The sequence below is a fragment of the Pieris brassicae genome, chromosome 2 (assembly GCF_905147105.1).
Source record: "Pieris brassicae chromosome 2, ilPieBrab1.1, whole genome shotgun sequence".
Taxonomy (NCBI): domain Eukaryota; kingdom Metazoa; phylum Arthropoda; class Insecta; order Lepidoptera; family Pieridae; genus Pieris; species Pieris brassicae.
The window spans coordinates 2,145,895-2,160,960 of NC_059666.1; the positions used below are offsets into that span (position 1 = coordinate 2,145,895).

Consider the following 15,066-nt stretch of genomic DNA (forward strand, 5'->3'; position numbering starts at 1 on the left):
TAGCTTTTGCACATTGAAAGAATTCAATTTTTTAACCGAATTAAAGCTATTTGTATTATTATAAACTTATAATTATGTAAATAATTATAAATTTACATTTTTTCGACGTTTCGCGTGCTTTACAGCGTGCGTGGTCACGGTGACCACCGTGACACAGAATGATCACCTATCTGCCTATTAAAAGAAATCACTTACAACAGATACACATACAGAAACAGATACAGATAACTGAGGGCTAGACCTGAAAAGTTTTAGCACTACTTTTTGATTATTTAACCTATGACTAAATAAAATGATTACATATTGTCATTTCTATTGTTGGTTTATTAATGGTTTGGTTTCAGTTAACAGTTGGAAACTAAGTCGCACAAATGAGTTAACACCGAAAGCAGTCACCGATATTGATACCGTTGTAAACCAAGTCGCTGTATTGGACAATAACCGATACATAGCCACTAATCAATCTAGCAGTGCGTGCTTCTATTATCCTGTCTTAAACCCAAATGAGCCAGTAATTCTTCCTGGGCAATGTGACCTTGAAATTCCAGCCGTTGGAAACTTTAACTTTACAAGAGTAAGTTAAACATCAATCTTTGTGTCACTACCTCAACTTTTATTTTAAAAATTTTTAAGTGTGTGGTAATGACTTTTGAAATTAATTTACTAAAGGCAATAATTCAAATTATATAAAACACAGTTTGAAGGGGAATGGCTGCTTTTATCATCTTACTACAACGCACGTCAATCAGGAGAGTGTAATAGGGCCAGATACACAAACAGAGGAACTACCATGGGCATTGTCAATAGCCACGTTACAGACAGACTCCGAAGTATAAGTACTGGAACTGCATCAACTACAGCTGAAAGTGGCAAACTTATTGTGAATGTTGGCACAAGTAAGTTATCATTAATTTAGATTAGTTAAGGAATGAAAGAGAGAAAAGCGGCATGTCTTTAATGCAAAATGTCGATGACGTGTTTTGATCATAAGCTATTTATTTATTCTTTTAGGAAACAAAACAGATACATCTCTAAAAGTATAAAACAAAAAAAAAACATAAAACACACATTGGATATATCCACAAAAAGTTTCACTGATAAAGAAGCTACTCTTAAAAAACTGATTCATGAAAAAGGTGCACAAATATTAGGCACATTTAAGGGTGGAACTGAATCAAATTGACACTAAATTATTATGAGTATAAAAATGAATTACTTCCAAAAGCTATTAAATACATAAATGGTTTTTAAGAGAGCTGATCATCGTTTCAACGTTATTTGGTATATTGACTGACTAAAATGTTTAAATACTTTTTCAGATTCAGCAGCACCATTCTGGATTCTAGCCACTGACTATGAGAATCACGCGTTAGCATACAGCTGTGAAAATTTACCCAATAATCGGCAAAGAAGTATGTTCCATTTACGAAAGTAATCATTTTATTTGATTATTTATAACTGTCATGCAGATAACCTATGTCTATTAATAATAATAAATAATAGAATGCTGTTAATATAATCTTAAGAAGTTATCCTAAAGAGTGCCAACGACTGACTCTATCTAATTTTACAATCACGGCACGAATAATGCCTAGGTATTGACATAAGATCACTATTTGACAGATATGAGCTGCTACTGTCAAAGGACTTTGTATGAAGATGGTCACAAAACGTGAACAAAGTTCTCGTTACTTTCGAAATCTGATTTTTTTTCTCAAGCTCCTAAACAAGAAAAAAGCTACATTCATAAAATAATTGAAACTATTTCTGTTTTAGTTTCCAGCTGGAAGCTCGGCCGTAGTGACACCTTCAGCGCACGAGATAATGAAATTATGAATAATGTTATTAATAGTGTTGATGTACTGAACAACCGTTACTATAATGATGTTGATCAGTCTGATAAGGCATGCTTCCATTATCCAACATTATTAAAAGATGAACCAGTAATTTTGCCGGGACAATGTGAAGTTAATGTCCCAGTTATTCCATCCTTGAATTTGACAAAAGTAAGTTAAGAATAATAAATAAGTGTAAATTGAACACATTATGGAAGACTTTCTGAGATTAATGATACCATAGATTAGAATATCAAAATTAGTATTATTGATTTCTTTGATTAAGGGATTAGATATGTAGAAATTATAGCTGACAACCTAAACACATTTTTTTTAATTAACAGTTTTCGGGAGAATGGCGTCTTGTTTCCTCATACTACAATGAACGTCAATCTGGCGAATGCAACCATGCTATTTATAGCGTTCAACAGACTGGTCTTTCTTTACAAAATAGACACGTTCTAAACCGACAGTTATTTACGACCTCTGGAACGATTGCTTTCGCTTCAACTGATAGGAATGGAAAGCTACGGGCCACCGTTGGTTCTAGTAAGTAATTAAAACTTGAATAAAATGAAGAAAGTGAAACTATCGTCACATATGATTCAAAGCAGATTGCATTACTAACATTTGATGAACAAAACGTCGACAAAGCCATTAATGTATCTATAATCATCATCTTCTATAGTAGTTTAAGTTATTTTATAAATTTGACCTAATAATATTTTCAAATTTCATAGATACACGTGATTACTGGATTTTGAACACTGATTACGACAGCTACGCGTTAGCCTATAGCTGTGAAAACTTGGAGAACAATCAACAGAGAAGTATGTAACATGCTGGAAACCGCTACTGAATAGTAGAACTTTAAAGACTCCTCGTAACTTTTTGTTGTTTGTTCGGCTTAACTATAACCCTAGTTAGGTCAGTAATACAAGGCTATGTACACGTACGTCACACGACTTATTTTGCAAGATCAGTATTCAAATAAAAGTTATTTTATGAGTTCGGTAGCGGTCACTACTCAATATATATGGTAGTGTATTTTTTATTTTCTAAAATATTTGTAACTTTTACTTTTTGAATTCTAGTTTACAGTTGGAAACTAAGTCGGACTAATTCATTAACAGCAGAGGCTAATGAAACTATAAATGAAATAATTGACACAGTAGATGCTTTACATGAATCGTACTTTACAAAGGCAGATCAATCTGTCAGCGCCTGTTTCCATTATCCCGACATCCAGGTCAACGAACCAGTAATATTCGAAGGACAGTGTAACCAAAACATTCTTGTTACCAATAACTTTAGTTTAGAGAGAGTAAGTTTTTACTTCGTAATTTAATTTACAGTTTTGTCTTTTTTAAATATCACCGTTGATCTCCATCATTCTTAATATAATTTTAAATTAATTGTCTACCATTGAATATAATAATACATACGATACTAATTATCGAGATCGCTGTGAGCTTTTTACAGTAAAGAATACCATATATATGTGTCTGTTATACTAATTTTATAAAAGGTTTTACCACGTCAGGGGTCTCAAAATATATTCCGATGGATAAATGTACTAAGCGTTAGACTACTGCTTTATTCATGTTTTTACTATATGTCGGTCCCTCTTTGACTCACGTGCGTAAATACAGTGACTGACAGATATGAAAAAGTACTTTAGTCAACAAGACTAATTTAGTGTTTTCACATAAAAACGTAAATTACAAAAAAATTATACCTAAGTATCTATTTATATGAAAAGTGTTCATTCGAATTACTCTGCGGTATTATATAGTGTCAAAATAATAGATTAATAATATATAATTAATAAAAATTATCTTTTCAGTTTTCTGGCGAATGGCGTCTAATTGCATCATACTATAACGAAAGACAGTCTGGCGAATGTAACCACGCTGTTTATACCGTTCAAGATACTCATCTAGCCATAGAGAATAGACACGTTCTTAACCGAGAATTACTTACCACCTCTGGATCAGCTGTGTTCGCATCAAATGAAGAAAATGGGAAGCTACGAGTTACTGTTGGCTCTAGTAAGTCTCAAAAATCTATTTTATTTTCTCAGTAAATATAACAATTAATTGAAAGCTATATTTAAAATCCATAAGTAACAGAATCACAGGACGGTTAGGTCCGAAAATTCGTTAGGTTGAATGCTTCGCAAGGTAAGTTTAAGTTTAAAATCGATTTTTGTTTAATTTTTTCTATTTTTTTTAGTAATTGTTTTGTTTAATATTCGTATGATCTCTACGTGTATGTCATGTTTGCCACACAAGTGAGTGACAAGTGCTTGTCACATAACACTTTTTTTAAGGCATTCTTGGTACAGATACTGGTAAACTTCTTGAGTATTAAACAAGGAAGTGGGGGTAAGTTTGCGCATCGTACACAGCGAAGGAAAAAACGTCAACTGATTTACCAATCACGCGATCGACACGTCACTCTCAGCCACTTCAAGTGATACCTAAAAATAGCTACTGTGCTGACAAGGACATTTGTTCAAGATGTTTGCCGGTATCTGTTATTTTAAAATATGCGCCTCATGCCTCACATGACACCTCAAAAATATATTTTCCATTTGCCTCATTATTAAAACATATTTTATTAATACTGTCTACTTCCAGATACACGTGACTATTGGATTCTTACTACTGATTATGAATCATATGCACTAGCTTACAGCTGTGAAAACTTAGCTAATAACCAGCGAAGAAGTAAGTATTTCGTTTATCGAAGCACTATATAATGGTTGACCGAGGCACATCAATTTTTTTGTACTGTAATGAAAAAATTGCTACCTCGAAGGTAATGGCAGAAAAGTTAACTAATTAGTATCTTTGCTGTATCTAATGAGAATCTAACATGGGTTATTCCTAGTGAACTACCCGCATCTGTATATAATGCAATAATATTACTGATTGTATAAAGTATATAATATCTAGTCTAGTCATAACTTCTGTTACAAATAAAAATGCATTTTTAAGGAAGTAATGTAATATTATTAAAAATTATGTCTACATATTTATTAACATAGCAAAAAAAATCTATTTGAAAAAGCCACATTTGGCTTTTATATACAGGCCTTTAAACTGTTTGGCCACGAATCTATGGATTTACACAATGTTTCCAAGAATTTTTTTTCAACTTTGCCTTGCTTACTACAATATTTTTTTAAGAGTTTCAATGTCGCTGTGTCATTTAGGCTATGTCCTCTAAAACTGACCTGAATTTGATGTCTAAAGGGTTGACGTCTGGGCCAGTCTTCAGCTCTTATAAAGTCAGGATTATTCGTTTCAAGCTTGGCTTGAGTAATTCGTGCCTTGTGAGCAGGTGCTGAATCCTGCTGGGAAGTCCACGGTATATTTTTAAAAAGTACATTGCAGTCAGGTTTCACAAAATGATCCAAAACCGTATCTTGATACACTTTGGCTGAAGTTTTCACTACTTTCTCACCAAAATGGGTATAGAGGATATTTAAGTGCTTTTCATCTGCGACAAAAGGCGTTTTGATTGATCCACTCTCTTTAATTGTATAGATTGATTTGGAGCATGTCCTGTATATCGAAGATAAGCACCTAGTTTCAGGTCTTGTTTTATAATACGTGACAGAGTACTAGCGGGAATCTTCATTTCTCGCGATAACATTTCTTTCTTCCTAATGGGGTTTCGACGAATTCTTGCTTTAACAGCATTAACAACCTTAGTAGTTCTATCAGCACGTGGCCGCTCCGATCTTTTCTGGTCTTCGACACATAAAATGCTGTTGTTTCTGTTGATAGTACGTTATAAAAACATACGGTTGATACCAAGCTTTTGAAGTGAATATGACCAGCGGCTCCATACCCACTGCAAGGTGATCACTGCAATCCTATAATTTTTACCACCCTATTCCATATTATAATTTAATAATGAAGATGAAAAAATATGTGAAATGGTTCAAAATCGAAAGAAGTTTTTAAAATAATATACGTGTTCCAAATTCGAAATAATTAAAAAGTTGAAAAAATAAAAGATAGCTTTGATTAACATAGCTTTTGCACATTGAAAGAATTCAATTTTTTAACCGAATTAAAGCTATTTGTATTATTATAAACTTATAATTATGTAAATAATTATAAATTTACATTTTTTCGACGTTTCGCGTGCTTTACAGCGTGCGTGGTCACGGTGACCACCGTGACACAGAATGATCACCTATCTGCCTATTAAAAGAAATCACTTACAACAGATACACATACAGAAACAGATACAGATAACTGAGGGCTAGACCTGAAAAGTTTTAGCACTACTTTTTGATTATTTAACCTATGACTAAATAAAATGATTACATATTGTCATTTCTATTGTTGGTTTATTAATGGTTTGGTTTCAGTTAACAGTTGGAAACTAAGTCGCACAAATGAGTTAACACCGAAAGCAGTCACCGATATTGATACCGTTGTAAACCAAGTCGCTGTATTGGACAATAACCGATACATAGCCACTAATCAATCTAGCAGTGCGTGCTTCTATTATCCTGTCTTAAACCCAAATGAGCCAGTAATTCTTCCTGGGCAATGTGACCTTGAAATTCCAGCCGTTGGAAACTTTAACTTTACAAGAGTAAGTTAAACATCAATCTTTGTGTCACTACCTCAACTTTTATTTTAAAAATTTTTAAGTGTGTGGTAATGACTTTTGAAATTAATTTACTAAAGGCAATAATTCAAATTATATAAAACACAGTTTGAAGGGGAATGGCTGCTTTTATCATCTTACTACAACGCACGTCAATCAGGAGAGTGTAATAGGGCCAGATACACAAACAGAGGAACTACCATGGGCATTGTCAATAGCCACGTTACAGACAGACTCCGAAGTATAAGTACTGGAACTGCATCAACTACAGCTGAAAGTGGCAAACTTATTGTGAATGTTGGCACAAGTAAGTTATCATTAATTTAGATTAGTTAAGGAATGAAAGAGAGAAAAGCGGCATGTCTTTAATGCAAAATGTCGATGACGTGTTTTGATCATAAGCTATTTATTTATTCTTTTAGGAAACAAAACAGATACATCTCTAAAAGTATAAAACAAAAAAAAAACATAAAACACACATTGGATATATCCACAAAAAGTTTCACTGATAAAGAAGCTACTCTTAAAAAACTGATTCATGAAAAAGGTGCACAAATATTAGGCACATTTAAGGGTGGAACTGAATCAAATTGACACTAAATTATTATGAGTATAAAAATGAATTACTTCCAAAAGCTATTAAATACATAAATGGTTTTTAAGAGAGCTGATCATCGTTTCAACGTTATTTGGTATATTGACTGACTAAAATGTTTAAATACTTTTTCAGATTCAGCAGCACCATTCTGGATTCTAGCCACTGACTATGAGAATCACGCGTTAGCATACAGCTGTGAAAATTTACCCAATAATCGGCAAAGAAGTATGTTCCATTTACGAAAGTAATCATTTTATTTGATTATTTATAACTGTCATGCAGATAACCTATGTCTATTAATAATAATAAATAATAGAATGCTGTTAATATAATCTTAAGAAGTTATCCTAAAGAGTGCCAACGACTGACTCTATCTAATTTTACAATCACGGCACGAATAATGCCTAGGTATTGACATAAGATCACTATTTGACAGATATGAGCTGCTACTGTCAAAGGACTTTGTATGAAGATGGTCACAAAACGTGAACAAAGTTCTCGTTACTTTCGAAATCTGATTTTTTTTCTCAAGCTCCTAAACAAGAAAAAAGCTACATTCATAAAATAATTGAAACTATTTCTGTTTTAGTTTCCAGCTGGAAGCTCGGCCGTAGTGACACCTTCAGCGCACGAGATAATGAAATTATGAATAATGTTATTAATAGTGTTGATGTACTGAACAACCGTTACTATAATGATGTTGATCAGTCTGATAAGGCATGCTTCCATTATCCAACATTATTAAAAGATGAACCAGTAATTTTGCCGGGACAATGTGAAGTTAATGTCCCAGTTATTCCATCCTTGAATTTGACAAAAGTAAGTTAAGAATAATAAATAAGTGTAAATTGAACACATTATGGAAGACTTTCTGAGATTAATGATACCATAGATTAGAATATCAAAATTAGTATTATTGATTTCTTTGATTAAGGGATTAGATATGTAGAAATTATAGCTGACAACCTAAACACATTTTTTTTAATTAACAGTTTTCGGGAGAATGGCGTCTTGTTTCCTCATACTACAATGAACGTCAATCTGGCGAATGCAACCATGCTATTTATAGCGTTCAACAGACTGGTCTTTCTTTACAAAATAGACACGTTCTAAACCGACAGTTATTTACGACCTCTGGAACGATTGCTTTCGCTTCAACTGATAGGAATGGAAAGCTACGGGCCACCGTTGGTTCTAGTAAGTAATTAAAACTTGAATAAAATGAAGAAAGTGAAACTATCGTCACATATGATTCAAAGCAGATTGCATTACTAACATTTGATGAACAAAACGTCGACAAAGCCATTAATGTATCTATAATCATCATCTTCTATAGTAGTTTAAGTTATTTTATAAATTTGACCTAATAATATTTTCAAATTTCATAGATACACGTGATTACTGGATTTTGAACACTGATTACGACAGCTACGCGTTAGCCTATAGCTGTGAAAACTTGGAGAACAATCAACAGAGAAGTATGTAACATGCTGGAAACCGCTACTGAATAGTAGAACTTTAAAGACTCCTCGTAACTTTTTGTTGTTTGTTCGGCTTAACTATAACCCTAGTTAGGTCAGTAATACAAGGCTATGTACACGTACGTCACACGACTTATTTTGCAAGATCAGTATTCAAATAAAAGTTATTTTATGAGTTCGGTAGCGGTCACTACTCAATATATATGGTAGTGTATTTTTTATTTTCTAAAATATTTGTAACTTTTACTTTTTGAATTCTAGTTTACAGTTGGAAACTAAGTCGGACTAATTCATTAACAGCAGAGGCTAATGAAACTATAAATGAAATAATTGACACAGTAGATGCTTTACATGAATCGTACTTTACAAAGGCAGATCAATCTGTCAGCGCCTGTTTCCATTATCCCGACATCCAGGTCAACGAACCAGTAATATTCGAAGGACAGTGTAACCAAAACATTCTTGTTACCAATAACTTTAGTTTAGAGAGAGTAAGTTTTTACTTCGTAATTTAATTTACAGTTTTGTCTTTTTTAAATATCACCGTTGATCTCCATCATTCTTAATATAATTTTAAATTAATTGTCTACCATTGAATATAATAATACATACGATACTAATTATCGAGATCGCTGTGAGCTTTTTACAGTAAAGAATACCATATATATGTGTCTGTTATACTAATTTTATAAAAGGTTTTACCACGTCAGGGGTCTCAAAATATATTCCGATGGATAAATGTACTAAGCGTTAGACTACTGCTTTATTCATGTTTTTACTATATGTCGGTCCCTCTTTGACTCACGTGCGTAAATACAGTGACTGACAGATATGAAAAAGTACTTTAGTCAACAAGACTAATTTAGTGTTTTCACATAAAAACGTAAATTACAAAAAAATTATACCTAAGTATCTATTTATATGAAAAGTGTTCATTCGAATTACTCTGCGGTATTATATAGTGTCAAAATAATAGATTAATAATATATAATTAATAAAAATTATCTTTTTAGTTTTCTGGAGAATGGCGCTTAATTGAAACATATTACAACGAACGCCAAAGAGGAGTTTGTAATAAAGCAAACTATGCTGTACAAGGAGATACTCTTAATATTATAAATAGTCATGTTGTCGGAGATAGCTTATTGACTGTAGCTGGAACGGGCAGATTCGCTTCCCAAACAGTTAGAGATGCAAAGTTGTTGGTAACAGTTGGAACCAGTAAGTTTTCCACAAACACAATAAAGAATTTGACTACTTTTAAAGATTATTACAAAACAACATTAAAAATTACAGGGTCAAGTGACTTCTGGATCCTTGACACCGACTATGATTCTTATGCGCTAGCATATAGTTGTCAGAACTTAGACAGCAATGAATACAGGGGTGAGTGTTAAATTATTAATTTTGAAATCACGTGGACATGTTACGATATCTGTTTATGTTTCAGTGTTCAGTTGGAAATTGAGCCGCAACGATTCATTGAGCGCAGATGCAATCGAAAGAATCAACAGAGTTTATGATCGCGTACCTGAATTGAATGATCGCTTCTTCTCTGATGTTGATCAATCTGTCGCTGCTTGCTTCTATATGCCAGAAATAGATGAATCGAAACCTGTCGTCTTTAAAGGACAATGTGACCAAACTATACAAGTAATTAGGGACTTTGATGCAAATAGGGTGAGTTTGTGTGGTTGTTCCAAAATGCTTTCATTAAAGATTAATCAAAATTGACTAAATTGAAGATTTTTATGTCCACTGATTTTCATATATACTCAATATTTTACAGTATATGGGTCAATGGTATGACATTGAGTCATATCCTTCAAGCTTCCAATACGGGACATGTAACTCAGCCTTCTATACGCGTCAGGGTAATTTTGTGGACGTTGTAAACACTCAAGTCGTCAACGGAACCATATCAGTTAGACAGGGAGTTGGAAGTTTTGTTGAAAATGAACGGACTTCTAAACTCAGTTTGAACTTTGGATCAACTCCCAGGGATTACTGGGTATTATCTACTGACTACAGCACATACGCTCTCGTCTACAGTTGTTTAAATATTGATGAACAAAACATGCAAGGTAATTTAGATAATTTAATGAAGCAATCCTATAATAATAAAATGTGTGCGTGTGTACACACGTAAGAAGTGAAACTTCTTTATGACCCTATTTTTCGAAAAATGATCTACTATATGCAACTTTACAGAAATTGGTTAAATAAGATAAAGTTAAACAAAAGGCTTTTATTATCATAGACATGAATCCAAATAATACAATTATTTAATTTACATTATTACTACTAAGGTTATTACGGAATTTTATTAATTGTACTATAATTATTACTATCATTGTATGTATTTGTTATTAATGGCTTCGAATGTCTTCGAATCAATCGTGGTAGGGACAGTAAATTTTTTTACAACGCCGATAGAGTTTCACTTCAAAAATTGTCTAAAGCGTAGAAAGAGATATATATTGTCTCATAATTGATGGTACATATAATATAAATTTAAATTAAATAATTTTCTAACAGTTGGTGCCTGGAAATTAAGTAAAACACGACAATTGACACAAAGTGCCCAAACAACTATAAACAATAGAATGGACAATATCAGAGTTCTTGACTCCCGGTACTTTATTGAAAGAGACCATACTAGTGCTGGGTGTACCTTCAACAATGAAATACAACAAGGGGATCCAGTATATCTTCAGGGAACTTGTCCGACGAATGTATCACCTGTGGCTAATTTTAATATGACACAAGTGAGTATTTTTTTTAATCGGTGAAGATTATCAAGAAATTGAAAGCATTTAGACATAAACCTTTTAAGCCGATTATTTTATAAATCTTATTACTTTACTAATAAGTAGTTAATACTTTAATCTTCACCGCTTTTTTTCAGTTTGTGGGTACATGGTACGAAGTTGAAATATATCCCACAGAACTATGGGGTGGACAGTGTTCCTTACAACAGTTTTTCACAGCGGGCGCCGATAGCTTAAGTTTTACGTCAAGGGGTGTTAATAATCAAGAATTAGTTGAAATTTCTGGTACAGCTTCTAGAGTTTCCGGAAGCGAAAACGGGCAGTTAACAATCACACTTGAAACCGATACTGGAAGTGAGTAAACATTTAATACTATAAACATTCAAATAAAACTAGAAGAACCAGTAGATAGCACAAAATGACGTCTTTAACGTTGACTGCCTCATTCAAACGTCCAGAGAATGAAAATTTTAATTTAAATATATAATAATATTCGCTAAAATAAAAACTTGATAGACTTTTAAAGAATTGAAAATTATACTTTAATAACCATATTTTTCCAGCTGTAAGTGTTCCTTTCACGGTTCTGTCTGTGGAATATCAAGACTATGCTTTAGCTTATGGATGTGTTCAATTAACTAATAATCTTCGAAGAGGTATTTATACATTTTTATCTAATAGTGGAAATTAATAAAATGCATATATTAACCTCTTTATCTTTAGTTTACAGCTGGAAACTTAGTAGATCAAGAACACTATCCAGTAACGCTAATACAGGAATTAACGCTATTGTCTTAGCAAATGATTTAGTTAATAGGTACTACGTAAAAGTTGACCACTCTAATGCTGGGTGCTTCTTTTTACCTGATACACCACTTGGTCAACCGGTCATATTGCCTGGTCAATGTGATCCAAATATTCACGTCGTAGATAACTTTACTATAGATGGGGTAAGGTTTTAATGTTTGTTATTACTGTTGAATTTATTAACTTTTTCAAAGACCACATAAATATATTTACAAATGACACAATTAAACATAATACAGTGTATGATATTATTTCACTATATGAATCATCAATGCGCCATTACGTTGAACCTGGATAATCTAGATTCCGCTTTCGATCAACTAGCAATAGTTTTTTTTTCGCTTAATAATCAAATTCAAATTAATGAAAAAATTATGGGCTCAAGATGGGAGAGATCAAAGCAGATCCGTAGAGATATCGTGTCCAATTTTGACTTATATAACTGTTTCCGTTTCTTTATGAAAGTATCTCTTTTGTAGTTCCTTGGAAGATGGCGTCTCATATCTTCTTATTACACACATCGTCAATCTGGAGAATGCAACCAATTAGACTACTCCAGAGAAGGTACCACGATAAGAGTTAGGAACATGCATATTATAGACAGTGAGTTAAGAACCGTGTCCGGTTCTGCTACCGTATCTGCTGATGGAACTGGGAAACTCCGAGTTTCTGTATCCAGTAAGTTTATAATTTTTACGAGAATGTTACTGAATTCTTAAATACTATGTATTATTATGTCTTACAAATCGTGTAATAACTTACTGATACTAATACGTATCATGATCCGTAGACTTCAATATTATTACTAACATCAATATAAGAAACGTCTGAATAATACCCGCATGTTAAATATGTCTCAGCGGGCTAACAGTTCGTGATTTATAATATTAGGCTACAAATTTCACATCGGCATTTATATCATATGAATTTTGCTTTTTAGCTCGAACTGTTGATTTTTGGATCCTAGCAACTGATTATGAAAATTATGCTTTGGCCTACAGTTGCAGTAATGTGAACGCAGATCAAATGAGGGGTAAATATATTCTATATACGTCTTCAAACTAAAAACTCCCATAGTAGAGACACGATATAGGGGTGTGTAGTAGTGTATAACGTTACTTGTTCATAAAAGTCTACTGTGTTTGTCTACTTCCCGCCCGAATCTAGCCCAGCCAAGCTTTACGCTTGAAGCTTGAGTGAATATATAACATAACATTCATTAGAACTTGATTCGTAATTTGTTGAATTCAAGGCATTATTCAATTTGACCGACTCCAAATGTCTTTGATATTGAAAGTATACTATTAATTTATACGGTATGATAACTTAAATAAGGCAGATATAGCTACTAGTTTTCAAAGCTACAATTTTAGAAAGGAGTATTGATAATTAACGTCATGATTATATTCTTTCAGTTTATAGCTGGAAGCTTAGTCGTACTACAACCTTAGGAGACACAGCTGAAGCCGCAATTAACAATGTTGTGGATCAAATAAATGTTTTAAATGAACGCTTTTACGCCACTACTGATAATTCTGGAGACGCCTGCTTCTATTACCCTCCAGTAGATTCCAGTCGACCTGTTGTCTTTGATGGGCAATGTGACCCAAACATTTCAGTAGTTAGAAATTTCCAGTCCAATTTGGTGAGTGTTTCCTACTAATAGTGGGGAAGTTAAACTTAAATTTATAAATTTAAACTTTCAAGTGTATTTTAGTGGTTATCTAATATTTGGTTATCATTATGCAACATAAATAAATTACTAACAAAAAAAAGTTTGTCATAGATTATTCACGTGTCATAGATTAATGTTTTATAATATAAATATTCAGTAACATGTTTGAATTATTGAAAATAATACTAATCATTCATATCATTTGAATATTACAAGAAATTGACAGTTTTAAAAGAAAATTATGGGATGATGTCCATATGGATTTTCGAAGAAAAATGATTGTAACTTCTTTTTACAGTTCTTAGGAGAATGGTACGATATCGAATCTTACCCATCTACTTTCCAATATGGTACATGCAACACTGCTAGATACAGCGCAAATGGAAATAATATATTAGTGAACAATACTCAAATAATCGACGGTGTTGTATCAGTAAGGGTAGCGGATGGAGTGTTCTCGGAAGGCAATAACGTTGGAAAACTTAAGGTTAACTTTGGCTCAGCTGACAGAGACTATTGGATTCTCGTAACCGATTACAACTCCTACGCCCTAGTTTACAGTTGCCTTAACTTGGATGACAAGACAAAACAAGGTAACATTGTTTTCATATTGAGGCATCATTATATTTCTCCCCTTGATTTAAAAATTATGTTTATCAATCTTAAACACTATAATAAAGAATATTCTTATGACAATGAACGTACTATTATAGTTCTATACGTTTAAATGGACTCCAGGTGAAAATCAATAAAATCAAACCATTTTAGTTTTTAGGTATCTGTCAGTCATCCATACCATTATAGATAATGATTTGATAGTTGATCTGTTTGTGTGATTGTAGAGTGAGATTGAGTAAGATGTCAGCGATATAACACATGAACTTATTAAATCCAATTTGACACTTTCAGTGGGAACATGGAAGCTGAGTAGAAATCGCCAATTATCTGAAACTGCACTCAGCGTTATAAATTCCACTATGTCAACGATAAGAGAACTTGATCAGCGGTTCTTTATAAAAAGAAATCACACAGAAGCTGGCTGTTTCTACCATCGCGATCAATCACAGACTTCAGTTATTTTTAGTGGACGATGTGATACAACGATTTCCGCCGTTCCTAACTTTAATCTTACAGCGGTAAGATCTTTATCACAGTTACTTTTGATGGAGTTTAACCTTCTAGTCCAGACGTAATTGTAATATAGAGATGGTAATGTAGTTCATCCATGCGCACCTAAAAGATCATATTACGATATCAAAGATAG

At 33.0% G+C, this 15,066-nt stretch overlaps 1 protein-coding gene across 2 annotated transcripts in view; it reads left to right on the forward strand.

The window, feature by feature from the left end:
• Positions 1–15,066, forward strand: part of LOC123720757 — a 103,893-nt gene that overhangs the window by 17,258 nt on the left and 71,569 nt on the right. For both annotated transcript variants that reach the window (XM_045677509.1, XM_045677510.1), the window contains exons 25-53: positions 345–574; positions 698–896; positions 1,320–1,412; positions 1,777–2,006; positions 2,180–2,384; positions 2,576–2,665; positions 2,930–3,159; positions 3,682–3,886; positions 4,478–4,567; positions 6,226–6,455; positions 6,579–6,777; positions 7,201–7,293; positions 7,658–7,887; positions 8,061–8,265; positions 8,457–8,546; positions 8,811–9,040; positions 9,563–9,770; positions 9,846–9,935; positions 10,000–10,229; positions 10,339–10,633; positions 11,088–11,317; positions 11,458–11,674; positions 11,884–11,976; positions 12,044–12,270; positions 12,607–12,805; positions 13,068–13,160; positions 13,543–13,772; positions 14,101–14,395; positions 14,712–14,938. In XM_045677509.1, coding sequence (XP_045533465.1) covers positions 345–574; positions 698–896; positions 1,320–1,412; positions 1,777–2,006; positions 2,180–2,384; positions 2,576–2,665; positions 2,930–3,159; positions 3,682–3,886; positions 4,478–4,567; positions 6,226–6,455; positions 6,579–6,777; positions 7,201–7,293; positions 7,658–7,887; positions 8,061–8,265; positions 8,457–8,546; positions 8,811–9,040; positions 9,563–9,770; positions 9,846–9,935; positions 10,000–10,229; positions 10,339–10,633; positions 11,088–11,317; positions 11,458–11,674; positions 11,884–11,976; positions 12,044–12,270; positions 12,607–12,805; positions 13,068–13,160; positions 13,543–13,772; positions 14,101–14,395; positions 14,712–14,938 — 5,483 coding nt within the window. The remainder of the gene's footprint in view (positions 1–344; positions 575–697; positions 897–1,319; positions 1,413–1,776; positions 2,007–2,179; positions 2,385–2,575; positions 2,666–2,929; positions 3,160–3,681; positions 3,887–4,477; positions 4,568–6,225; positions 6,456–6,578; positions 6,778–7,200; positions 7,294–7,657; positions 7,888–8,060; positions 8,266–8,456; positions 8,547–8,810; positions 9,041–9,562; positions 9,771–9,845; positions 9,936–9,999; positions 10,230–10,338; positions 10,634–11,087; positions 11,318–11,457; positions 11,675–11,883; positions 11,977–12,043; positions 12,271–12,606; positions 12,806–13,067; positions 13,161–13,542; positions 13,773–14,100; positions 14,396–14,711; positions 14,939–15,066) is intronic.